This window comes from Otolemur garnettii, unplaced genomic scaffold (assembly GCF_000181295.1).
Source record: "Otolemur garnettii isolate 467f Iridium unplaced genomic scaffold, OtoGar3 scaffold00009, whole genome shotgun sequence".
NCBI lineage: Eukaryota > Metazoa > Chordata > Mammalia > Primates > Galagidae > Otolemur > Otolemur garnettii.
This window is the reverse complement of record NW_003852404.1, coordinates 4,670,250-4,696,427: the sequence shown is the minus strand read 5'-3', so window position 1 is coordinate 4,696,427 and position 26,178 is coordinate 4,670,250. Positions and strand designations below refer to the sequence as shown.

The following is a 26,178-nucleotide window of genomic DNA, read 5'->3' as shown; positions in this document are numbered from 1 at the left end:
ACAGTCTCTGTCCCCGGGGGCCACCCCACAGGCTTCATCCCAGCTGCCAGGTTTCCTCGGATACAGCCCAGTCGACACAGATTTATTTTTGCATATGGTTTGGGAGAATCTCTGTTACTGGAATAACGACAACCTTTTTTTTCTCTCTCTCTCTTTTTTTTTTCCTTCCCTCCAATAGGCAGATTTTATAAACCAGAGCAGCTGCCTGAAGGTTTCCAAGAAAAAATTCTGCACAGTTTCTAACCACGGTGACAGTTCCCCTCCACAGGAAATTGCTTATATTAATTTTTTTAATCTCTTTTTTTGTGGGGCTCCATCTATCGGTCATCAGGCGGCACCTTCAGCATTGTGGACATTTTTGTGCTTGCCCACCATTTGCCTGGAATTCACGATTGCATCTAAACCACAATGGGCTTGGCCAATGCTGGGGCAAAGATCAAACTACTGAAAAATGGGTCATTCAAGTCTCCTGTGCAGCAGAATCCCAAATAATTTATGGAGATACTCCTTCCTCAAGGAGGTGGAACATAACGCCCTCCCCCTTAAGTGGGGGCTGTGCTTAATGATTTCCTTGTGGGGAATACAGAGTGGAAGGGGGATGGGAAGTCACTTTGCATTGGAGAAACCCAAGGAACACTGGCTCAGCCAAACGTCAAGCCATAGGTCACATCTATAGCATGGACCCTGTGTATGACATGATGAGGATGGCACATGACTGCCATAGTCTTCTTCCTAAAGACATTAGGAAAAAAAAAAAAAACTAATAAAATCCAAATAAGCTGTGAAGTTTAGTTAATGGTAATATGCCAGGGCTGGTTCCTTAGCTGTGAAAAATTAACCATAGTAACGTCAGATGTTAACAGTAGGAGAAACTGGGTCAGGGTATATGGCAACTCTGGAGTATCGTCATAGCTTTTCTGTAAATCTAAAACTATTCTCAAGTAGTTTCAAGCCATCCCCAAGACCCACTTTTCTTTGGTTCCCCTCTTTTGCTCACACTAAGGATCTGAGCTTCTGGCTTGGGGGGTTTCCCAGTCTCTAGATCCCAACCTCATTTCCATGGGAACAATCATCATTTTCAAGCCCAGGAAAAACTCCCATTTTGTTCACATTGTATACCCAGTGGGCCCAGCACAGTACCAGATGCACAGTAGATACCAAATTGGTACTTGTCACATGAATACAATTTGAGGATTTGTTGAAGGGAGTGATCCGAGCAGAAAGCCAAGTCTTTCCACTTCCCAGGGCAAGGAGTCAGTAGCTCCTAAGCTCCATCCGAGTAAGGAAAACTCAGGCGATCGGTGTAGAAAAGGGTAGGAGACTCTTCCTGACACTGCCTTTGGGAAGAAAGCACATGGATTTAATTAGGATTATGTTTATTGGGGTTTTAGGTAGCTGATGGAGATATGAGAGGCAGACTGACATCCCCACCTCCCCCCACCTTTTCTGCCCCCAAATGCTGCCAAAAAACTACCTGCAAAGAATCTTCATGAAATAAGAACTAGGTCTTAAAAGTGTATTGCCTGGCACATAGTAGGCACTTCATGAATGTTCATACTGATGGCTGCCATTCATTGCGCACCAGACCCCATGCTGAAAAGGAGGATGGGGTTCCCATCTAATCTTTTGTGAGACTCATCATCATCTCCATTTTATAGAAGAAACAGAGGCCCAAAGAGCTTTAGAAATGCCCCATTCACAACAAGAAAGTATCCAAGACAAGCTTCAAATCCAAGTCATCTGCGTCCCAAACCCATGCACCAGTCACCCTAATGTCTGTCCCCTCCACCTAGGCCAGAGCTTCCTGCCAGGCCTAAGAGCCTGGAATCACCGGTGCCTACTCTCTGCAGAGGCCGCCTCCCTCACTCATTCCTTCATCTGTGGCCACCCAACAGCAGTAATTCTCAAGTCTCTCTTTTAAAACTTAATTTGCCAATTTTCTGCTTAGAAGTGCTTTTTGATATTGCTTCAGGCTGTCAGCCTGGACAGGCCACGGAAGCAGAATCCAGGGAGATGTCTGCTTATTACAAGCATTCAATTAGTTAAGTTTGAAAATGCAGGCCTGGCACAATCGATTGAGGCTTGGAGGCTTATTGACACCCCTTCCCCCTCCCCCGTGGCCTCGTAATAGCCTTTTCCATATTTATTGCTATCTAACCAGATACTTCAAACATATCCTGCACTTGGTATAATTTGATATCTTCCCCGTCCCCAAAGTGCCCTCTTGACAAATGTTTACGCGATGTTATGGTATATTTAAAAGATTTATATTCCTTTTGCTGAATGAAGTCCTTGGGAAAGGCAGACTCTGTCTTCCTAAGTAGAGGACTTGGCATTTGCTGACAGGATGGCCTCCGGCAGGAACGTTTTAATACATCACTCATTAAAATGGACCTGGGGCCTTGGACTGAGGGCTGGGCACTCCCCCTTCCCAGCAGAGGGCAGCTCCAGGCCTTAGCTGACTGCACGCAGGCCCTGCCCCCCTTCTGACCCCATACACAGTGAACAGCCTCAAAACAACAAACCAACAAAGGGCATTTGAGGCTGAAGGACAATGGCCGCAGCTGGGCCTGAGCCTGGATCTGGGGTCAAATGATTCTGTACCGTCCTCCTGGAACATGGGCTCTGGGTTTGAGTGTTGCCTCAGTGACTTATTGGCTGTGTCGCCCTAAACACGTCGCCCACCTTTTTAAGACCTGGTTTCTCCTGCACAAAAATCAATGTATTATTAGTACCTATTTCATGGGGCTATTGTGAGCCTGGCATACAGTAAGAGCTCAATTAATACACACACTGCAGTGATCCTTCAAGCCTTTCTGAGCCTTCAACTTCGTCACCTACTGAGAATGACTCTCTGTGGGTTTCCAGGGTTGCTGGGAGGGGAAGCACCTGTAATTGCACAGTGCTTTGATCAGGTAAGTGCCAATTACTCCAGGCTGCGGACAGAAACGTTCCTGCTGAAAGAGCCTTTTCATGAGGCTCCTGTTCCTCTTGGCAGATTGATGTCTGAGCAGAAGGTGGCCCCCCCCACTCCCTGCTGGGCCCCCCCCCCAGCCTACTCAGTGGGAAAGCACATGGGATGGCCCAGCTCCAGGGTGCCCATCAGTTCCAAGGCATTGGGAGTCCCCAGGTGGTGGTGGGGGGGGGAGGGCCAGGTTCTGGAAGAGGGTCCTGCCTCTGGGAAAATCAAGCTGGAATTCCCAGTCTTCCTGCACCCCATCAGCTTTACCCTGCCCTCCCACATGCCTAATAATAACCGCTCTGCAGAGAAGCTTTCTGCTGGGATCGCCCAAGGTTTTGAGGCCTGCCAGGGAAAGAGGATGAGACATCATCCCCCCCAATAAACCTCTGGAGCCCCTCTTCCTCCCCCTTCCTGAGCCCTCTTACCTGATGTCTGAGTCACACTCAGGCTCCTGTCACTGTGAGCTGTGTTGTGACTCCCTGGCTGACAGTTTTACAACAAACATATTAAAAGCTCCTGGCACTAGGGCTTCTGGATGCATAACAGCCTCAGAGAAAAACCTCTCCTGGCCTATCTTCAGTCAGAATCTTCCTCCCAAACAGCTCCCCTAGGGACCTGTTCTGCCACCACTGACTGCCCCAAGCCTAACAAAGGGCTAAGTTTTTTGTGTTTTTTTTTTTTTAATAAGCCTTGCTAGTGGTAATTAGTGAAAGGCAGCTGAGTGGAAGTGACTGAGTGACCTCTTCTGCTCATTCCTCCAGCAGTGACCTGTGAGCTCCAGAACACGTAGGGTCAATGAAGCACATAGCTCATCTTCAGCCCTGCCTTGGAGACCAGCTAGCTCCAGGTGAAGGATCAAATGGGCATATAATGTGGCCTGATACCAAGTGTCCCTGCATGCCTAGTGTTGTGTTAATCTTCCCAATAGCCCTATAAGACAGGAGCTGAGTTGTCCCCATTTTACAGATTAGGAAACTGAGGTTAAATAAGCTTAAGATTTGTTTAAGTCCACAGAGCTAGGAAGTCAAGGAGCTGGGATTTGAATCCAAGAGTGCCAGCCTTCAAGCATTGCTCTTAATAAGACTTACCACTTCTCAGCACATCACCCCCCCCCTTTCCCCATCAAGGATGGCAGAAAGCTGAGGGAGTAGGAAGAATCTAGAATGCCAATCCAAAATTGAATAAACTCGCCCTTCAGAAATGCCCTCGCCAGTCTAGCCCATCTTTCCTCCCATCCACGGTGCCCCCCACGGTGCCCTTGTGTCACAGACCAAAGCCACCATCCCCTACCCAGCAAACAGCAAGTCCCCCCAGAAGCAAAGCAGAGGAAAAAAGAGAGAAGTGAAGACACAGGAACGATTCTTTTATTGTACATTGGAGAAATAGCCCTGTGTGCTGGTTCAAGGTGCAACATACAGAATATCCAATTAAGAAAAGAGGGAACAGGGAAGGGAAGGGAAGGGAAACCTCTTGAGGTCCAAAGTTGCAAACAAAAAATGGTAGATTTCCTCACACAAGAGGCATTTTTGCAAATACCATGCAAAACAGGCAGCTGGTGTGCCTTAAGAGAATCCCTATAAATAACAGAAACACTCTAAGCATTCCTGTACGTGGACTCAGAGCACAGGGAAAAGAAACCAAAATGCCTTTTGGCATTTCAAGATATTTGGCACTCTTGTGATTACATTTTTTTACAGTCCATTAAAGAGAATAAACTGACATAATATTAGAGAAAAAAACAGGCTGCTCACACAACAGATTGCAGGAAGAGGTTAGAAAAAGCTCAAGCATTTTTTTCTTTGTTTTTCATGTGTTTTTTTTTCCTGACATATAAAATGTGTCCATTTTCATTAACTTGGGCAAATAGCTTGCAGCAACAAAGAAACACAAGCTTTACAATTCATTTCCAAATAAAACAAGGATCCTTTCTATGTAACATTACTTAGAAAAGTTCTCTTGTCTTAAACACATTCCTGATAACTTCAAAAGATGACTGAAATAAAACAGAATATCTACAGAGATCATTTCTCAATTTTTTGTACATCCAAGGATAACAACATCAAAAAAACAAAACAAAAACTGGACAGCATTTCACATCCAAGTGCACAGAATCATTTTTGCAAGATTAAATAATGTAAACATTGGGAACAGCCAAATCAGTGAAGAATGCCAACACCTCAAAACACCCGGTGTTGATGCTTCATTAAGTGGTTCAAAATCCAAATCTATAATTGTGTAATATTCACCGTATATAAAAAGAAATGGATATTTAATTTTAACAAATAGCTGCAACTGAGACTTCTTTTTAAATTTCTTTATATGTGTGTATATAGTGATTTTTTCTTTTTAAAATTTTATTTGTTTTTTTATTTTTATTTTTGCAGAGGAGACCAGAGCCTTCCCCTCTTCCTCCTCGTCCTCCTCCTCACGCCTCATCTGACTCCCGGCCTGACACCAGATACAGGTTGTTGATTTCATCGTGGGTAGCAAGCTAGTAATAAATTTCAAAGTGCTTTCTCTTTTCATGCTTTTTTTGCCAATAACTGTTACCGCCGTTCTTATTCTCTCCCTTAACTCATTGTCTTTGGGGGAGTTAGACACCGGGAGGTGCCTTGTCGGTCATATTTTTCAGCACGTCATCAATCCTATCATCTTCAATAACAACTGCAAAAAAGGAGGGGAAAAGAGAGGTGAGCACGCTTGGGCCTAGCTAGGGGTCTCCGACGTTTCATGTCACTCTTAAGAGTGGAGGAGGCGGAGGGTGGGGGGAGGGGGAGAGAATTAGAGAGCGAGGTAGGAGGGCCCAATGGGTGTTGAAACTGCCCCGTCCTCTTCTGCCTATGCCTGGGGTCCCTTCGCTGCTTCCCTCTGAACCGCCCCCCCCCCACACACTCCCCACGCTCCAGCCTGCGTCCCAGCTGAAGTATGAGAAAAGGAAGCAGAGAAGGCGCAAAGCCAGCGGCCCAGGCTGCAGCCAGGGTGCGCACTGGCCGGGTCCTCTTCCCACTCGGAGCACTGATTTAGAAAGAAGGATCCTAGGCTGCAAAAGGAGCCGATAGGGTGCCTAAGTCTCCGACTCCAGGCGACCACCCTCCGGAGGGAATCCCGAACGCAGCTCAGATGGGAAGGCAAGGTGCATTGGTGCCAGAAGCCAGGAGGGGACGCCAGGGCCGGTTCCCACGGTGCCGCCGGTGGAAGGATAAGGGCCCGACCCGGGAGGGCGCCCCCTCCTGCGCTCCCTCTCTGCGCCGCGGGCCGGCGGACTCCGCCGCTCGGCTCTCCCACCAAGGCAGAGAGGTCAGATGTCCCTTCACTGCCTGCCTGGGACTCAGCCTTTCGCCCTCCCCTCCGTCTCTCTTCACTGTCTCTACCTAGCCTCACTTTTCTCAGTCCTTCCATTAGTCCTTCGGCGCCTGGGGTGCGAGTCACCCTTATTGTTACAGCTGCTTGTCGATCCTCCCCAGACTTTTGTCCTCAGCTCGATGTCCTCCCGCTCCAGCTCCCTCTCTGGACCTTTGCCTCGGTGTCTCCGACTCCTTTGGTCTCCCGCATACCCCCCACCCCTCCATCTCTGCGTCTCGGTTTCTCTCGGCAACCGTCGGTCTGCCTCATTGTCCCCGCACCTCTGAAGCTCCTCTCGGAGCCCCTCTGCGTCTCAGTCCCCCGGGGGCTTTTCCAGCTCTCCACCCGACGGCTCAGGCTTAGCAAACCCCTTCCCCAGCCAAGTAACAAAGAAAACCCCGTACGACCCCAACGCCCCTCTCCTTCCAGGAAAGAATGGGATTCTCCCCCCGCAGGTCACCAGGCGGCCCCTAAGGGAGCTCTGGGACCCCCCTCCCCCCGGATTGTAGAACCAGAGCAGCTGCAACTACACTGCGCAAAACGGGGCGGGGGGCCGCGGGGAGGCGGATATCAAAAAGCAAACTTTGGCGCGGGTGGGGACCCAAGGATAACCCTTAAGTCGCTGCAGTAGCTAAAGCTGCCACGCCCCCGGAGTGACCCCAACCGGGATCTGGCTGAGGGGATGCGGTCCCTGGCCCGCCCTAGCTGGACCCGCAGTGCGGGATCCCCCTGTTCTGCGGAAGGGGATTTCATCAGGTCCGAACTGGCTTCAACGGGTGGACCCCCCCACCCCGGGCAATCCTTGTCCAGGCTGCAGCAACCGAGAAACCGAGAGTCAGGGGAGGGGGCCGCGAACTCACCCCGCTTGCTCCGACCGATCTGGCCCAGCTTGGGCGGCCGCTTGTTCTGCCCGGCGCCGAAGAAGTTGTTGGTGTCCTGCAGGCGGCAGGAGAAGATCTGGCCCACGTCGCCACCGTCGCCGTAGGAGCTCAGTTTCTCGTCGCCGTAGGGCAGCACCTCCGACATGGTCGCGTCCGGGGGCTCCGCGGCGGCGCCTCCTCCGCCCGCGTCCCCGCCCGCGGCGGACAGGGTCAGCGGCGCTGGGGCCGGGGGCGGCCGGCCGGGGACGGCCCACGGGCTGCTACGGCGGTGGCGCCGGCAAGAGGCCGGGGGACACCGCTAGGGCAAGAGCGCGCCGCCCGCGCAAGAGACCCGGCGAGCGCCCGCGGCTGCGCTGCGCTGCGCTCCGGCTCCGCGCGCGAGGGGCTGCTGCTCTGGCAGAGGCGAGCAGGACTCACATCCTCGGCGCGCTGGAGCGCTGGGCGGGGGCCGGGCCGGGCGGGGCCGCGAGCCGGGAGAGAGGAGGTGTCCCTGCGAGCCCGGAGGGCGCGGGACCGAGGAGGGCGCACCCCGGGGGGGGGGGCCAGCCGGTCCAGCGGCGGGTGCGGGCGGCGGCGCTGGTTCGGAGAGGCTGAGTGGGGAGCTGCGAGCCGCGGGGCGGCGAGGGGCGGAGGGGGAGGGGAGCGAGGGAGGAGGGAGGGCACCAGGGGGGAGGGAGGAAACCCGGGGGGGAGGGGAAAAGAAACCGAGAGGGAGACGGGGCGAAAAACACAGCCAGAAGAGGGAGGCAGGGGAAACGGAGGAAGGAGACGGGGAAAAGGGGGGAGAGGAAGGAGAGAGGAAGAAAGGAGAAAGGGTGGGAGAGGAGATCTAGATCGGAGAGACTGAGGGAAGAGATGAGAGGAGGAGGGAAAGGAGAGGGAGGGAGAGAAAGAGGGTAGGACAGGGAAGGAGGGGAGAAAGAGAGGGGGGAGAAGGAGCTAGCCCGCGAGCGAGCTGCGAGCGAGAAATGCCGGCCGCGGCGCCTAGGCGAGCAGCGGGAGGAGGGCAGGAGGAGGGCGGGGAGGAGGGGACCCGCGGCCTCAGAGAGATCCCAGTGAGCCGAGCAACGTCACGGGGCCGCGCCGGCCCGGGCAGCGGCTTGCTTCCTGCCCCCGCCCCCAGCCCCCGCGGTCCCGCCCGCGTGGAGGGGCCGGGTGCGCCCCGCCCCGCCTGGCGCGTCCCCTCCCGCGGGGTGTTTACCAGGCCCCGAGCCTGCAGGGCCGGCTCATCCTCCCGACGGATCCCGGGAGTGGGGGTTCCGCGGGCGGGAGAGGGCGGACGGATGCTGACCTCGCTGGAGGCCAGATGGGGGGACAAAAGGTTGGACGGCACCGGGGCCACCCGCGGACGCGGCCACCCCGCCGGCTGCAAACCAGCAGCCCCTTCCCCCGCCACACTGGATTCCCATCTTCGGGCCCCGAGGGCCCAGCCACTGGAGCTGCCTGCTCAAACCGCCCCCCCGCCTCCCCATCCGCAGCGCCGAACTCCGGGATCCGCGGGGCCTCAGGGAGGGGGACGATGGGGGAGTGAAGGGGCAGCCCCGCCTTTCGCTGGAGAGGGGTGCGCCTCTCCTGGCTCACCCGGCTTGCCGGGCTGTGATCCCGGCGCCCTCTGGGTCCACCGGGAACGTCCGGAGCCTGCCGCCCTCTGCCCTCGGGGACCTCCCTTCCAGCAATAGCCCTGAGCCCTGGGGAGAGACTTCAGCCTCTGAGCCGAGGAGCGGGCTCCTGATCCGGCAGCCCCAGAGGCCTGGAGGCGCATCTGCCAAGCAGACGGTAACTCCAAGGGGGAAAGGTGCGTGCAGAGCACTCATTATCCTCGCCCGCAGCCAGCAGCACCTGCTCTCCCTCTGGGGACGTTTTTGCTCAGCAGAGTTGGTCTCAGAAAGGGGCACCCATCCCAAAGTCATGCAACCTGCTGGAGGCAAGGTTAGGAAGCACATCCCGGTTGCCCAGTTGAGTCTCACTTGGCTTAGCAGCGAGTCCCATCAACAGCGAAGAGCACGTTCAGGTTCACCGCCCTCACGTCTAAGACTGTTGGGTGGGGCTGGAGGGGGAAGAGGAAGGGTTTTAGTGGCCTAACAACTGGTGGGGAGGTCGGCCCAGCCCCTCCGCAAACTATGTAAAAGGATTGGCCAGACCCCTTGGAGGGGAAATGAGAGACTGCAATAATGTAGCAAATTGAATAAACAGGACCCTTGCATTCAGGCCTGGGTGTGAATCTCAGCCCTGTCATTTGCTAGCAAGTCACCTCTGCTCTCTGAACTTCTCTCCTCTGCCTTAAAATGGGGAATGTGGCTACTTGGCCACATGTGTACCTTGCAAGATAGTTATGAGAAGAAAATGAAGTGAGGTTCACGGCGCCTGTCAGAGTGAGTGTGCAACCAGCATTTAAGAAATGACTTAAGAAAGAACAGTGGTGCTTCCTCCCTTCCCATATCTGAGCTGGCCAGGTCCTTAGAGATTACCAAGTCCAACCCCCTCATTTCCTATATGGGGAAACAAGACCCAAGGGCCAGGCACTAGCCCCAAATCCCACAAGTTGTCAATGGCAGAAGCAGCAGGTCTCCAGACTGCCTTTGCTCACCCCCACCAGTCTGTGAGGCTGTCTCCATTCATTAGGGCTTTCCTGAGTGCCTGCTTTGAGGTTAGCTTTGAGGCCAAGTGCTCAGAGAGAAAACAAAAGCATAACAAGCAGGACGATAAAGTTACAAGAAGCTCTTAAATGCACTTGTATCATGCTTTCTATTTTTCCTCCAAGGCATTTCCACATCCATTATTGACCTTGCTTCTCAAAATAAATACCTTTGGAGGTAGAAAGTGGAGACGTTGCACTCCTGTTTAACTGATGTAGCAGAAAGAGGATGAGTGACTTGCCCAAGGTCGCAGGCTAATGATAGAGCCAGGAAAAGCCACTCTTCCCAGCTGTGATTCCAGGTCCCTGTAGGGGACTCCCTGCAATGGTGAGGACATGCAGGGCCTGGACCACCCCACTCATCTCATGTTCCCCTGGCTCCTTACTTGCTGCTGAGAAGTACAAAGCAATGTACATGCTGAGCGCCCACCCCAGTCCCACTGCACAGAAGGTGAACAGAAAGTCACTGCACACACAGCAAGGGAGTGAGAAGAGAAGCCGGCTGCACACCCCGTCTGTTATGTGTACCTTGCCTTGTTCAAAATAAGGTTAAAAATGACAGCATCCCCCCTCCCAACTCAGTACCCACCACCCCTCCCAGGCACATGGTACTTGACAGTTTGAAAATCATCTCTATTATTTCCTTCATAATCGTCTTTCAGAAGTGGGCAGCATTGGGTCCTTTAGGCTCGCTCATTTGACAGGTAAGGGACTTGAAGTTTGGGTGAGGTCACACAGAAGTTGTACAAGGGAAAGTAAGAATCAGGATGGCATTTCTCCACCTCTGTCCTCCCCTCTGTCTTCGTTACAACAGCCTCACTCAGATCCTTCATTTCTCCCAGAGTTCTTTGTGCCATGCCTTCATCCTGTAGACAACACATGCCCTGGGACCCCATTCCTGCTGGGGCTACCCCCCAAAGCCAAGGGGCTGGCTCTGAGCCAGATGGCCAGGGCTGTGTTGTAGATGCCAGATGAGAGCGCAGGGACCGAGTAAGGCAGGAGTGAAGCAAGGAACCAAGCAGTAGGTCTGTGGCAGTCAAGTTCAAATCCTTGCTTTGTTATTTCATAGCTCTGCAATCCTTTCATTTCTCTGTGCCTTGGTTTCCTCGTCTGTGAAATGAACATAATTGCTCCTACTGGGTGGTTAATTCTGAGCAAGGAGATCACACATGCAACACACTTAATCTATAGCAATATATATATTTAATACATGTATATAGTTGTTATTATTGGCTTTTGATTCTCTTTGTGGCTTTGAATAAGCTGCTTCTCCCCTCTAGGCCTCTGATGTCACCAAGTAGGAAACCAGGAAAAGATCACATTTTTTCCTATTGCAAAACCAATTCTCTGTAAGCGAGTAGATAAAACCTGCTTGAAGCAAAGGTGGGGGGTCCCTGAGACTTACCTCTTGGCTCCCCCCTCTAACATCACCTGAAATTCCTTCACCAAACCCTAGGTCTCTAGAATTCAGAACCACAGGATTCGACCCATGGGCCCTTTCAGCACAGACATTCTAGGGTCAAAAATAAGTATTTGAAAGGCCATGCTGTGCGCTGAGGCCCACATGACAGGTGGGGGGATGGGAAAAGAGATGTTCAGCTCTAGCAGGGTCCACATAGCTCCCCTGTCCCCATTCCCTCAGAGGCACAGGCAGTGGCATCACATGGTGACCTCAAGACGTAGGGAAGAGGGGAGCAGTAACTATTCCAGCCCCAGGTGCGGAGCGTTGGCTGGCCCGCCAAGCCCAGACTCTTGTGGAGATGGGGTGCTGAGAATGCAGAGCCGTGCCAGGGCTGGCTCAAACTCTAGAAGGTCAGCAGGCAAGGCCAGGATGCAGTGCCATGTTGATGGCCAGCTGGTCACCTCCAGAGAGGCTAAGTGGCCACCCAGTAGGGAATCATCAGTCTGAGCCAGGGCTAGATCAAAAACCCACATCACCACCGCTCCTTTCAACTCGAGGACTAGAACCTGGATGCAGTCAGTTCCCTGACCTCCTGGAAAGGCAGGACCTCTCCCCCCTACTCCACTTCCATCTCCTAATAAAACACACATGTACACACACACATGCACACACACGTACAGTAAGACAACAGCCCATTAACTGACCAAAGAATGCTTAACGCATTAATGCTTAATGCAAAGCTCAGTTTGAAAACCACTCCTCAAGTTCATCTATTCCAACCCCCTCACATTACAGTTGGAGAAACTGAGGCCCAGACAAAGAATGGTGGAACTCAGGTCTCCTAACTCACAGCCTCTCATTCCTACCACGGGGAGTGCCCCATGTCCCATTCAGAATCCCATGGAGGGAGAGGGGCGTTCCAGCAGTGCATGGTTAGCCACAAAATAAAAAGGTTTTTTTTTTTTTTCCAAAAATGAAATTTGGGGTGTTCCTTTAAAATAAAATGTAAAGGTCACAGGGTTGTTTTTAAAAGTTTTTCTTGCACCAACAACCCATAAAATGCAAGTCACAAGGCCTCTTCGGGAAAATGTAAGAAATAGTGAGGGTGGTTGGGAGGAGTTTAGGATGAAATCTCACCAGGACATGAGAGGGGGGAAGGTCCCCCATCCACCCAGGTACCCCAACTCTGCCCCTGCGTGTGCCCTTTGTCCCATGTCAACTGTATGTAAGGTCTAGGGGAGGGGGCCCCAAGGAGGAAACTCTACAAACCCAGGCCAAGCTGGTGGGAGATGCCAGGGCTCTGGGCGCTCTGGCAGACAGACCCGGCACAATCATGCTTTTACAACCATGAGGGTGTCCTTAGGGCCATGGGAGGCAGGCAAGGGCAGGTACGAGCCCCTTGAGCCCCATTGGACAAATGGGGAAACTGAAGCTCCAGAGGTTTAGAAACATAGTCTGACTCCAAAGCCCAGCTTTGGACATTCTACCTTGTCCAGGGACCTCAAGAATCCTGAAGTTTGCCTAACTAAAGAACCCCTGGCTGCACCAGAGCAATGAACTGAGTCAAACTGTGGCTGCCAAAGTGGGGGGCTGAGGAAGAACTGGCCCAACCCCAGTTCAGAATAGGGTAGCCACTGCCCTCGGAGCCCAAACTCAACACCCACCCAGTGGTTCCTGAGAGCTGGCTGTGCACTCAGGTCATGCTGATCGTGGTGCGTGTATTCGTACTGCATTAGAAGGTAGTGAGAGTCACCTCTATCTGACAGATGAGGGCTCCCAGGCCAGGACAGTGGAGCGATGAGCGCAAAGTCACACCTGCTGCCAGTGGGAAGCAGCAGGTTGGACAGACCGAGGCTGAACTCACCATTGTTGGGTGACACTGCCTCCCTGAGGATGCTGGGGACTCAGACAAGCAGAGACAAACCTCTTCCAGTCTCTGTACCTCAGCCTAGGCATACACACACAAACGCAGGGGGCATAGATTAGAGAGCCCAGACTTCTCATGGGCCAAGGACCCTTTGGGAATGTAATAAAAGAGACAATTCTCCTTAATTTCCCAGAGGATCTTTAAACCCAAAAGATCCCTCAGATGAAGAACTCAGGGCTGGATCCTACCCGCAAATTGTATTGCTGGATGGCCCACCAGCGTTCTTTGACAACAGAAGAGCTTTTTACACCTTAAGCCCAGAGGTGGCAGAACCAACTGCAGAGGTCCCCAAATCTGGGTCAGACCTGTGAGGGCTCAACCCTCACCAGCTGCCCACTAAGAAGGCTGGCTGGGCATGTCTCCAGTCACTTTGGTTCCCAAGCACTTTTTTGAGTGCTGCCCCACCCCACGAACGTGATATAGTTGATGCCCATGACAGCCCTGTCAGGTTGGCAGGGCAGAGGAAGGGTACTGTCCCACTGTGTGGCTGGGAGAAGTGAGCCCCCCAGGGGAAGACGAACTGACCCACTGGAGACAGAGCCACCAGCACTCAGACCAGGTTTCCCAACAACCAGGACAGAGCTCTGCTCTCAGAGTCCTAAGTGAGGGCAAAGCAGGAGTTCAATCCCAGCTCCACCCCGCCCCCACCTGTGTGACCTTGAGACAGACTCAGAAGTCTTCTCAGCTGTAAGATGAGGTTGACAGATTCAGCCTCAAAGGGAGATTGTGAGGTTCAGTTAAGGTGCAGTCATTAAGATGTGAGCAGGAGGCCACTCCCTGCAGTGAGCCCCAAGTCCCCCATGTGGCCTGCATGGGTGGACAGAGGATTCCCTTCTTCCTTGGGAAAGTAGAACCATGAGGAAGCACCATGGCATGGTCACACAGGTCCTCTCCATCTACCCTGCCAGGCAGGCCCTGGGCTGGGCAGGGGTGTCAGCAGAGGGAAAGCTGATCTGGGAGGTGCACAGCCCAGAGAGAAACAGAATCTGAAAGGCCGCAACACTCAAGGAGGAAGACAGGGCCACACACAGAGGAAGAAACTATTCCACAGGCTCAAAGAAACAAGCAGGGAAGACAAGAGGCTGAACTGCCAAGTAAGGTAGCGGGGCAGGACACAAAAGGAAGCTGAGAAGGGGAGTGCTGGGGAGGCAGAGAGGGGCAGAGGTGGAGGACAAGACGGCAGGCCAGGCTGGAGGACCAGAATTTCCTCACTGAGAAAAATTTCTGGGGAGAAAAATCAAAATCTATGCCACACAATTTGTTTCAAGCATCCTTTCCCAGTGTGAAGTCATTTGCGTATTTTAAAAACACGCAATGCATTATGCATATCTCGTTTTTTGTTTAAAGAAAATTATGGTTAGTATATTTAAAGATGTGAATGTCGGGGAAATTATAGAGGGAGAAATGTGGGATTTTTTTTTTCCCCTGAATTTTCTGGGTTTCTCATAACTTTCACATCTGCAGCCAGCTCCCTGGTGAGTTGGGTAGAGAAAGGAGGAAACTGGAGAGAGAATTCCCGCTTTGCCTTTTCCGGGCTGTTCTCAGCCGGTCTTCTCAGACTTCAAGGCCTATCCCCACCCTCAGAAGAGAGGAAATTCACAGGCCTTAGGAAGTATAACCTCAGTTTCTCCAAGTGCTCCAGCCCGCCCCAATCATAGGGCCGCAGCGCCACCTGGCGGTCTCAGTGGAGACTGCAGCATTAGGAGGGATCTCATGAATCCTGGGGGCTGGAAAAAGGTCTGAGAAAGACATGAAGACGTGAGTGATTTATTTATTGGAAGCGCGCACAGAGCAGCGCCCCATACCTAGGGAATTCATGAAGCACCTTAAATAACTAGGGAAGATACTGAGGAAGTGGAGACCTGCAGTTATGGTAATCTGGACATTAACATACTATGACCTCATGTGTGCCCCCTACCCCAGGCCTAGGGAGCATTCAGGTTACAGGTGCAAAGAGCCTGGCACACTAAGAGCTTAATAAATGCTTGCTGAGTTCAGCCACGGAATAGAGATATGAGAACCAGACCCTCCTGAGTCATGGCCCAACAGAATCCGGACTTGAGGCCTCTAAGGAGAGGTGATGGCTCCAGCAGGGACTGAGGGCAAAGGGTAGGCGATTCGGTGCCTCGCCCAGGCCTGCTCATCAGCTCTTCTACCCAACGCCAGTGCCACTGGCTCAGCCTCACGTGCCCCAGTCTCGGGGAAGAGAAATGCCAAGTCCCTTGCTGGCATCTGGAAAACAATAAGGCAGCTGCAGGGGAAGTGACTAATGAGCACTTCGAGGAGCAATTCGGGACATCATCCATGGAAACTTATCTCATTCAAAATTGATAAGTTAACGCTATCTAATTAGAGAGAAAATGTGCTGAGCTCCCAGCTTTCTGAGAGCGTAGTCCTGAGGCTGTGGCACTGAGCTAGCCCGGAGAGCCACCCTCCAAATTGCCCCCTCCTCACCCACACATGCCGAATAGGGCTGAGTACAGGAGGGCTGTTAACCCAACTCGCTCCCCTCATAGCCCCGAGAGGTTAAATCATTTGGTCAAGATTATCCAGCAGTGCAGTCAGGACAAGAGAAAGCCAGCCAATGACATTGTCCCTTCTTTGCTGGGTGGAGTCTTCAAAGCTTGGGCAGGTCACTAGATATGGTGTCCCTCTTATCCAATTCATCTTTCTTGACCCCAGGTCCTAAAAAAGGCCCTCCCCTCACTACTTAAAACCAAGAGGAAGCTCTCACAACTATCATCCAAAACCCAACTCCTCCAGGCAGTGTTCCAGGATTGTTTCACAGCTACGATTTCATTCACCAGTTTACTCATTCATTCCACATACGTTCTGTGGGCAAGAGCTTGGGCTGTGACGTCAGGCTGCCTAGGTTTAAATCCTATCCCTCTTTGAGTATTTGGGCAAGACACTCGACTTTTCTGGGCCTTGGTCTCCTTTTACTTCAAGTAAAATGCAACCTAACACAAACCTCACAAGTGAGCTCTTAGTGTGTTAACAACCCAAATTTCCTAAAGTGTGCTGCAGCTATGGACAGTGTGGCTAAGAGCAGGAATAGAGGAATGAGAATGTTTGTGGCATCTCAGAGGAGGGACACCTAATCCAGGCTGGGTGGGGAGGGTCAGGGAAGATTTTCTGGAGGACACAGCTAAAGCTGAGTTTTAAAGGGTGAGTATACAGGAGCAAGGTGAAGAAGGGACCCAGAGAATTCCAGAGGCCGGAGCCCACATGAGCCAGCACAGGAAACAGCCGGGCGTATTTAAGGAAACTCAATGCCACTGGAGTCACAGTGTAACAAGCATGGGGAGGTGGCTAGGGGATGAATCAAGGGTGAACAGCCGGGACCTGATTCCACAGGTGGCAAGACTGGAGATGGACATGGCTGCTTGGAGGGTTAAATAGATCATTCTAGACTTTGTGGGGTATGTTTTGCCTGTCCTTGGATGGATTGTTTCTACTGGTCGGAGAACCTGCTCTAACCAGGCCAGTCAGAAAGGCCCATTTCAACTACAGTATTCTGTGAACCATAAATATTCCCAACAAGTGAGCTGCCACACCTGTCAAATGGGGATTACTCCTTCAAACAAGGACACCGTGAAATACAACTGTGAGCCCTTTGAAGGTAGGGACTGTGTCTTATCATCTTGTATTTCCAGGCACAAAACACATTCAGGAAATGTTTATTAGGTGAATAAATACCCACCTGCAATACTAAACGGGGCAGGCTCTTCCTTAAACATTCCAGAGGCCACATAAGACCAACAGCATCAAATCCATGGCCCAACCGGAGCTTTCATGGCCCAGGATCGAGGTTGCAAAAGGCATCAGAGATCGGCCTAGTCGGTCATGTTGCGATTGTTCGCTTTTTAATTTTCCCCATGGGTTGTTACTTTTTAAATTTTCCATTAGAAATCTGGATGAATTAGGATTCGGAAGACCGCCTTCCAGCCCACTAGGACCAGCTGGGGGAGCGATTGTGCTTCTGGAGGTGCTACTTAGGTTGTAAAATGTGTTTATGATAATACTGTTATCTCATGGCCAAGTTTTCTATTTAGTATACCAGGCTTACTGTGGTCAAAGCAAAGGTTTTGGGGCTTTCCGGTCAGACCCTGAACTAGTCACACTTGTAAAAGATAATACGGCCTCCCTTGTTGGTTTGCTCTAAGCATTGGGAACAATATCTGTGAAGAGCCTAACATTGCCTGGCTGGTGACAACGTGCATCACAGGCACAGTGTAACCCCAAGCCTCTCTGCTGTCATTTATTGAAGGGGATTAGCAATACCGACAGTGTACCATTAATGTAAATAAAGAACCTGGCATGGACATTCAAAACACCAGCACTTACTCAAGATGATTCCTGCCTAACACTGCCTGGGACTGAAGTGCTTGAGCATAGCGTTGGTTTAGGGGAGACTCATAATTCACAACAATCAACATGGCTGGCTAAGATCTAACTTCCTCCCTCCTCTCAACCCCCCACACCACAATGCCAGCCTTGGTCCCACCCGCCCAAGTCCCATTCACCCCCCTGGAGATCTGAGGCTCCTAAAATAGAAGGTAGGAAGTGTCACAGGGGGATGGCAGAGTAGAGCATGAGACAGTCTCAGTCTCCGCAGGCTAGGATGGAGCAGGGACCACGAACCCAGAATCTGGGAACATGCCAGCCTCCAGAGGACTGCATGCCACCTGAGTCTCCCATAGCAGGGAACTCAGCTCAGTTCAGAGGAACACAAGCGTTGGGAGAATCTGAGTCTGCCCTAGAGCTAAGTTGTGCTGGGCAAAGCCAGTGGCCTGCCCTTCTTTTTAATCTCTTTGATAGATGTACTCATGAAAACTGTGCAGGGCTGAACTTGGTTAGATCACCACACAAATGCCCCCTGGGCAGTTCAACCATCCTTCATTAAAAGCTGGGCCCTCACAAACCACCTCTGGGAAAGATAAGCAAAAGGCAGTAGCATCTGTCCAGGCACTCAGGGAGGCCGTTCCCATCAGGGCTTCAGCCTGCCCACCCAGGCACCTCGTCTAGAACCAGGGCCCTCCCTGCTCACTGGCCAGTGGACTCTCACCACAACTCCTGCCTCTTCCCCCAGTGTGGCCACCCGTCTCTTCTACCAGAGTGGGGAGCACATGCCTTGTGGGGTGTTCCTGCCAGCACTCAGGGAAGTGGTTGGCCCCACCGCGGTAAGGAAGGGGATTAGGAGCTTTGCAGTGTGGGGTTTAAAGCTGGATGCATCACTTACTACCTCGGTGCCCCAGCCAGGGAAGGAAACCAGAGCTTCCTTCCTCACCTGTATGGAGAAAACAACCAGGACTCGGCCTGCAGGGGGTTTGTGAGGATGAAGTCACTTTGTATTACCTGGTACACAGTAGTACTCATGAACGCTAGTTTCCTCTTTGCTGTTCCCTAACACCCCACCCCTATCCCATTCTCCCAGCAGGTAAAATCTCATCGAGCAGGTACTCGAAGACTTCTTCAAAGACTACTGCCTTGGCAAGGCCGGGTGTGACCCACAGCCTGGCTGTCCTGATCACCCTCTTAGGCTCGCCAGACTCCTCCCAGGTGGCGAGCATCCTAGCCCCGGCAGCACCAAGCCCATGCCATCCAGGGACACCCCAAAACACCCAGAGCCAAGGAAGAGGACACAGAAGCCTCAAAGCCCCCAGTTTTCGCTGCATCGGAGAGGAGATTCAATCCCACTCTGGGGAAGCCCTGGCTTAGCCATTTCACTTGGCATCAAAACAACAGGCTAACACTTGGTTGCAATGTGTTTAATTTGTGCTGTTGACACTGGACACTGCATAGCACTGGTGTCAAGCCCCTGAGAGCACCCGTCCTCCCCCACACCAAGGAGGATCAGGGATGAAGATTCAAAGACAGGGACAAGAACTAAAAAGAGCTATATATGTAACTTCTACCCACTTAGAGGTAAGGAAAGATGCCCCGGCATGTCCTGTACTCACAGGCTCACGAGGGACAGGTGAGAGGAGAATGGTAACGCAGGGAGGGGCAATGTGGTTACACGGCGGGACAATGACACTGCCAGGGGTCAGGGCAGGCGAGGAGCCCAGAAAGGCTGGGTGCTCAGGGTACTAGCTACTTTTCCTTGGTGAAAGCCTTGTGAGGACGTTGTGGAGCCAGGAGCCTAGCAGAGCAGCACCCACACTGCTTCCTCTGGGCGATGAGGCCTGGGCAGCTTATCCTCCCCCCGGGAAAACCAGCACCCAGGAGGGCTTACTGGCCATCTGCCTCTCCGGCGACCTCCCTTCGTTTTGCTGCCCAGCGTCCCATTCATTTGAAAAGAGGCAGATGTGATTTCACTTTCTTCTGCTGTCTTCACACACGTGCACACATATGGAAGGCAAGTGGGTGAGGGCAAAGGGACACAAGTGACCTATCCAGCCTGACAACGTTAAAGAAAGACCTTTTCCCAGACTGTGAGCAAAGGAAGAAGCCCTGCGGCAGAGTCCCTGCAGAGGCGGCTCTGGGAGACATCCGGTGTGCTCAGGGCCCAGCCTTTCCTCCCCTCCAAGTCCACAGCCATCAACGATTCACCAGAAAAGGACCAGAAAACACAGGAACAAGAGCGGATGACCACTGACTTTGGTGCTTAAGCAATGAGGCTTTCAGCCACACACGCACTCATCTGTTCCGTGGGAAGAGACGCCATGGCATGGCACCCTCCCAGGGTAGGCTTTGATTCTCCTGCTCTGTGGAGACGAGGTCCCCTCTCAGGTTGGAAAAGCCACATCCTACTGGGGGACCTGTGGGTCTAAATAATTTCCACCCTCTCCACAGCTCAGTCTTCCCTGGAGGTAACTGCTAACCCCAGCACTGCTCCTACAAAGGCCTCGAGATAAAGATCCCCCAAAAGGGAGGAGGTTGCTTCCATGTCCAAGTGCGGACCTTGAACCCATTAGCTATTGTACAGGGGAATCACCCGGGTGATGGCCTGTCTGCAGATGGGGCACCTCTTGGGCTCTGGCAAGGCATGGTAGCACTCGCTGCAGGAGCAGACGTGGCCACACTCCAGAAAGACGCAGGACTTGAAGCTGCTCAGACACACGACACAGGCACTCTTCAGACTCTCCCTGTCCTCGGGCTTGGCTTGTCTCAGCAGCTGGGCCTCGTGCTCGAGGAACTCCTCCTGCATCTGCTTGAGGCGCAGTCGCTCTTGCCGCTGCAGATACTGCTTGCGGAGGATGAAGAAGAGGGTAGCACAGGCAGTAAAGCCAAAAACCAGCGCCAGGACCTTCCAGAGCCTGACACTCGCCTCCTGCTTCTGCAGCAGGCTGTCGAAGTCCTGGCTGCTCAGGTAGTACTGCATGCCTTGCTTGGGCGGCTGCAGGCGGACAGAGTTGTTGTCCAGCACCAGCTCTCCGACCCCTGTGAGGGTGGCCCCAACCTTCAGCATCTCCTCAGTCTCCTGGATGCCTTTGGGCCGCTCACCGCTGATGTAGTGGCCAATGACATCGGTGAAGGACTGGATGGAGGGATGGAACTTCTCATACACCGTCTCCAGGCCCAGATCCACTGAATCCAGGGGCTTCAGCACTCGCACAGCCACGGCCACGCCATCCTCATGGGGCACCAGATCGAAGGGCACCGTGTTGGTTCTCTGGTGAATGATCTTTGAACAATCATTCCTAAAAGAATAAGCCAACTGAAGATAAAACAAACGCTAGCGAACATCAACCACCCAAGCAGGGATGGACATCACCTAAATGCCCAGAGGACAGGATAAGCTCCGAAGGAACTGGAGAAGGCAGCAGAAACCACTATCATCCAAGTACCTCAGAATGAGGAGGCTCCATTTTTTTAGGTCCTCGGGCAATATTGGTGAGTGTTAAAAACCATCATAGACAGCCTAGACCATTTATTTCCCTTTCCCACTATAAAACAAACCCACTGGAAAAATGATACTCATGTAATGGCACGAAATTATTTTAACAAATACCGAAATCATTTATCCATAATCAGTGGTTCTGAAACTTCAGTATATGTAACAACCAACAGATTCCAAGCCCCCTGTCCTGGAAATTCTGGTTTTACAGGTCTGGAGGAAGCCCAGAAATCCGCACTTCGACGAGATGCCTAGGAAATTCTGATGTAGGAGGGCCACAGACCTCACACAAGAATATTATCAGCACTGAGAGACAACCTGTCTCAGGAGAAGCTGAAAACATGGCAGCAGCATCCAGGACCCCAGCCTGTGAATGGATCTCTGCGAGAGTCTTGGCCAGTGGAGAGAGGACACATACCAAAGGTGGGTTGTCCGGTTCCACACTATCTTGTGCTCCTGAAGCGTCAGCCGCTGAATTACCCCCTTGCAGTTTTCCACAAACTGGCTGTTAAGTGTTTCTTTAACAGACCGCACAGCTCCTACACGGACATAAATCAGAAAATGAAGAATGTTTCCATCTTCTCCTTTATGGTAACTTAAAGTGTGTTTCTGAGTTATGTTCATTCATCCAAATGATGACTTTTATTTTCCCCAAATGATGACAGGCTGCATTTAGGAGCACTCGGTGGGGCACTTTACATGGATCATATCTTTATTAACAGGTTGTCTTATTAACTAGCCCATCAAGTAGGTATTATTTTAGAAATGAAGCAACCGTGGTTCTGAAATTTGGTAATCCTCCCCAAGATCAATAAGGTCTTTCTGACCCCGAAGTATGTCTTGAACCATGGCCCCAACGCCACAAAAGGCACTTAACGTTAGCCAAGATGATCTTTACCAATCTTTTGAGAAAGACACTTGCTTTCCATTAACAAATAAACAAACATACCTTCGATAACAGCATAAGGCACACATTTTCCAGGAGCTTCGGAAAGAATACTCTTTAAATCGTCACCCAAGTGGATTTTTTTGGCTCCCTAAATGCAATAAACATGTTATATTGTCCATTAAATACAAACATGCTCAATCAAACTTAAGGCCAGAGGGAGAGAAAGACTCTTTACTTTGTTCAGGCCGAGAGAATAAGGAAACTGGGCAGGAAGGAGACTGCAGAGAATCAGATTTCACGGCTGGGTCCCAGAACAGCTCACACATGAACAGGGGCGGGGCAGTGACTCTGCCCTCTTCCATCACTAAAGAATGGAGTTGCTACATACATTCTTTTTCCAATTAACCAAAATCTATTTTTCTTTGACTGTTAGTACTTTTTAATGAAATATAAAAGGTACTAGTCAATTTGCATACTGTAGACTGAACATCATTCTTTATTTATCCATTTATTTATTTATTTATTTAGGGACAGTCTCATTCAGTCACCCTGAGTAGAGTGCCATGGCATCCATAGCTCACAGCAACCTCAAACTCTTGGGCTCAAGGGATACTCTTGTCTCAGCCTCCCAAGTAGCTGGGACTACAGGCAACTGCCACACCACCTGGCTAGTTTTTCTATTTTTAGTAGAGATGGGATCCTGCTGTTGCCCGGATGGTTTCGAACTCCTGAACTCAAGTGATCCACCTGCCTTCGCCTCCCAGAGTGCTAGGATTACAGGAGTGAGCCACTGCACCCAGTCATGACTGAACATCATTTAATCACTTCTTAACAACATAGAGGTATGGTCCAAAGGGTTCAGGTATAAAGCACTTAAATTTATTGACTAATAAATGGCAGGAGCTAAAGAAATAGTAGGTGTTGGCAGCATCCATAGCTCAGTGGGTAGGGCATTGGCCACCTACACCCAAGCTGGTGGGTTTGAACCCGGCCCAGGCCAGTTAAACAACAAAGATGACTGCAACAAAAAAATAGCCAGGTGTTGCAGCGGGCACCGGTAGTCCCAGCTACTTGGGAGGCTGAGGCAAGAGAATCGCTTAAGCCCAAGAGTCGGAGGTTGCTGTGAGCTGTGGCACTCTACTGAGGGCAACAAAGTGAGACTCTGTCTCAAAAAAAAAAAAGGGAAGGAAATGGTAGGTGTTACCATGACCACGCCTCTGCGGCTCAGTGCTCTGCGTTGTATGTTATAATAAAGGAGTGACTGCTTTAATAGGGCAAGTCTCTGTTCACTGGGGCCAAACGCTGCTCTCCTTTGTAACTTGTCTTTCTTCCCTTTCATATCCAAGTGAGCATCCTTACATCTCCGGCTATCTCCTTCTAACCATCTCTAGTTCTCTTACTCCTTCCAACTCAGTTTCCAACCTGCTGCACTTGAAAACCAACCAAGTCTTGTTACTGCTGTGTCAAAAATAAGGGGAAAATAATAAAACCAGCAATCATTTCCTAAGCATCCTTGTGCCAGGCACTGTGCAAAGGACCGTCCCTGCTTTCAGGGTATTCCATCAACAAACCTTAAGGATTCAGTAATCTCTAAAGAGCTGGACATGTATTAAGGTCACTCTGAGTTTAAACTGCTGCTACACAGTAAATGACAGGAGCAAAATCAACCAAAACTACTTTTTTTTGAGACAGAGTCTCACTATGTCACCCTCGGTGCCATGGCGTCACAGCTCACAGCAACCTCAAAACTCTTGGGCTTAAGTGATTCTCTTGCTTCAGCCTCCCAAGTAGCTGGGACTACAGGCATCCGCCACAACACCTGGCTATTTTTTGTTATTGTTGTCTGGCAGGCCCAGGCCAGGTTTGAAGCCACCAGCCCTGGTGTATGTGGCTGGCGCCCTAGCCGCTGAGCTATAGGCATCAAGCCCAGTCAAAACTTCTTAACCACTTACAATGCAAAGACAAAACAGCAATAACAACTAATGCAATTTAATCATTTATCTGTCTCCTTCCACTAAACCATTTAACTCTAGGAGGGCTTTGGCTTTGTCTGTCTTGCTGACTACTGTCTCCCTAGTGCTAAGAACAATGCCTGACCCACAGCAAATATTCAATACATATGTGACAAATAAATTAGTAAATAAGTGCTTTTTTTTTTTTTGAGACAGAGTCTCACTCTGTTGCCCAGGCTAGAGTGCCATGGTGTCAGCCTAGTTCACAGCACCCTCAAACTCCTGGGTTCAAGTGGTCCTCCTGCTTCACCCTCCGGAGTAGTTGGGACTATGGGCATGTGCCACAACACCAGGTAGTTTTTCTATTTTCAGTAGAGATGGGGTCTTGTTTTGCTGAGACTGGTCTTGAATGCCTAAGCTCGACTTGGCCTCCCAGAGTGCTAGGATTACAGGCGTGAGCCACCACACCTGCCCAGTAAATAAGCCCTTAGATAGCCACAGAACAGGCTAAGCCCTTTAAAGGCATAAACCCATTTAATGCCCCTCATAACATCCCTAGACAGTATTATCACCAATTACAGAAAAGGAGCCTGAGGGTCATAGAAGTGAAGTGATTTGCCCAAAGTCACACAGCTAATAAAGTTATACAGGTGACCACAGGATGGCCAATTTGCATTTTTTTTTCAAGGGGAGGAAAGAGAATGTGATCAGAAATACTTGGAGTTGAACCAAGCTTCAATGCACCCATTGTGACTTTGAGCAACTTTATCTGAGTCTCTGTTTTCAAAACTCTAAAGGATGGGGAAAATACAGTCTCACAGGATTTTTACCTGGATCAAAAGAATTTTAAGATGGGAAAGAATCTAGTGCAGGGCTAGCACACAAGAGGCATTCAATAAATGTGCATACCCATCACTGCTCTGGATGTTTTGCCATCTGATCAAGAAAACAGAATCTAAAATATCAGAAATTGCAACTCTTTTTCCAGGAAGGAGCTACTTCATCCTCATTTTATGGAACTAATGGGCAAAGCTTTTAAACTTTAAAAGCTTTAAAATTTAAGTCACCCAAAGATGAGACTTCAAGAATTCACTGCTTAAAATATACCACATGCAGCCAACTTGAACCCAAACTGGTTTTGTGGTCAGAAAGTAGACAGGGTCAGTTACACTTAGAGCCGAACCTTTCAGGAGTAACTAAATTACATAATTAGGTACAGCAGTGCAGCGGGACTCTCACCGGAATGCCACCGCACAGCAAAACCAATCGCCTCATAGCCTGGTTCTTTCCAGATTCCAAAACTCCCTTCCCAGCAGAGATTTCACACAATGGCTTCTAAACCTTTACTACAAACAACGTGATAAAGAAGTCAGTCAGGTTTAGGGACCTATCTTAGACCTAGAAATGTAAAACTCGGCCCTTAGCTGTTGTGTTGTGAAATTTCGGGCAGACTGGATTCTCCAAAAGAGTAGGGACTTTTTGTCTGTTCCACTCACTGTCTGCACAAGTGATCAATAAATGTTTTTCCGAAAAAAGTAATTAAGTTATGATTCACCGTGAGTAATGACATGATCTTGGGGAAAGGGAGCAGAGCAGCCGTTATCAGGTCAGGACGCCAGAATTCTGATCCTAACTCCTCCATTTGTTTACTGGCTAGGTGACAACGTCTCAGAGATTGTTTCCTCGACAGTTTTAGACAGAGCGGTAGCCTCTGAATCGCGGGTTCCCCCGACCTGGGCAGAGATGACCTGGTTAAGGCCAGGACCGCTCCAATACTGACCTTGAGCTCTTGGGCAACCTGGGCCTTTTGCCGGTACACGGAGTACAGGAAGGCGGTGACGACGGAGCTGGTGCCCAGGAGGATGAATTGGCCCAGAGATGGCCGTCCTCCGCTCTCCATGGCGGCGGCGTCGAGTCCCGGGTGCGGATGGGGACGCCCAGGCCGGGATCGGGGACGCCTAGGCCGGGATCGGGGAAGCCCAGGCCAGGATCCGCGTGACCCCCGCCTCCCTCCGCCCGAAACGGCCTGGCCCGGAAACGCCCACCCGGTCGCCGAGAGATGACGCGCAACGCCACGACCGGAAGTGGAGGTGGGGAAACAAACCGGAAGGCGGGGTTGCCCGGGGGTCCCCGCGACGTGCTTAGGCTTTTCCGGGACTCATCTCTGGAGCTGAGTATCCGGGAGTTTGGGGCCGTTCAGCGGTTTCCTGCCACACGGTGACTGTTTGTTTCCAGTTTCAACACGCGTCGGTCCCTCTGGTTTCTTGGGGTAACTGGGTTGTTTGATGCGTGGAAGTCCTCGCCGTTATACTGGGAAGAAAGAAAAGAATTATGTATTGAAAGTG

The 26,178-nt window shown here is 51.2% G+C and overlaps 2 protein-coding genes across 2 annotated transcripts; both read right to left on the bottom strand.

Moving 5' to 3' along the window:
- Window positions 1–4,304: 4,304 nt before the first annotated feature.
- Window positions 4,305–8,173, bottom strand: CAMK2N1 (calcium/calmodulin dependent protein kinase II inhibitor 1). The gene is made up of 2 exons (XM_003783833.3): window positions 7,165–8,173; window positions 4,305–5,626 (listed from the first exon to the last, which is right to left on the bottom strand). The coding sequence occupies exons 1-2, from the start codon at window positions 7,328–7,330 to the stop codon at window positions 5,556–5,558; spliced, it is 237 nt and encodes a 78-aa protein (XP_003783881.1). The 5' UTR covers window positions 7,331–8,173; the 3' UTR covers window positions 4,305–5,555.
- Window positions 8,174–18,905: 10,732 nt separating this feature from the next.
- MUL1 (mitochondrial E3 ubiquitin protein ligase 1) lies at window positions 18,906–25,850 on the bottom strand. Its single transcript, XM_003783832.3, has 4 exons — window positions 25,614–25,850; window positions 21,942–22,029; window positions 21,411–21,531; window positions 18,906–20,795 (listed from the first exon to the last, which is right to left on the bottom strand). Exons 1-4 carry the CDS (start codon window positions 25,731–25,733, stop codon window positions 20,066–20,068), a joined length of 1,059 nt encoding a protein of 352 aa, XP_003783880.1. The 5' UTR covers window positions 25,734–25,850; the 3' UTR covers window positions 18,906–20,065.
- Between the last annotated feature and the right edge of the window lie 328 nt (window positions 25,851–26,178).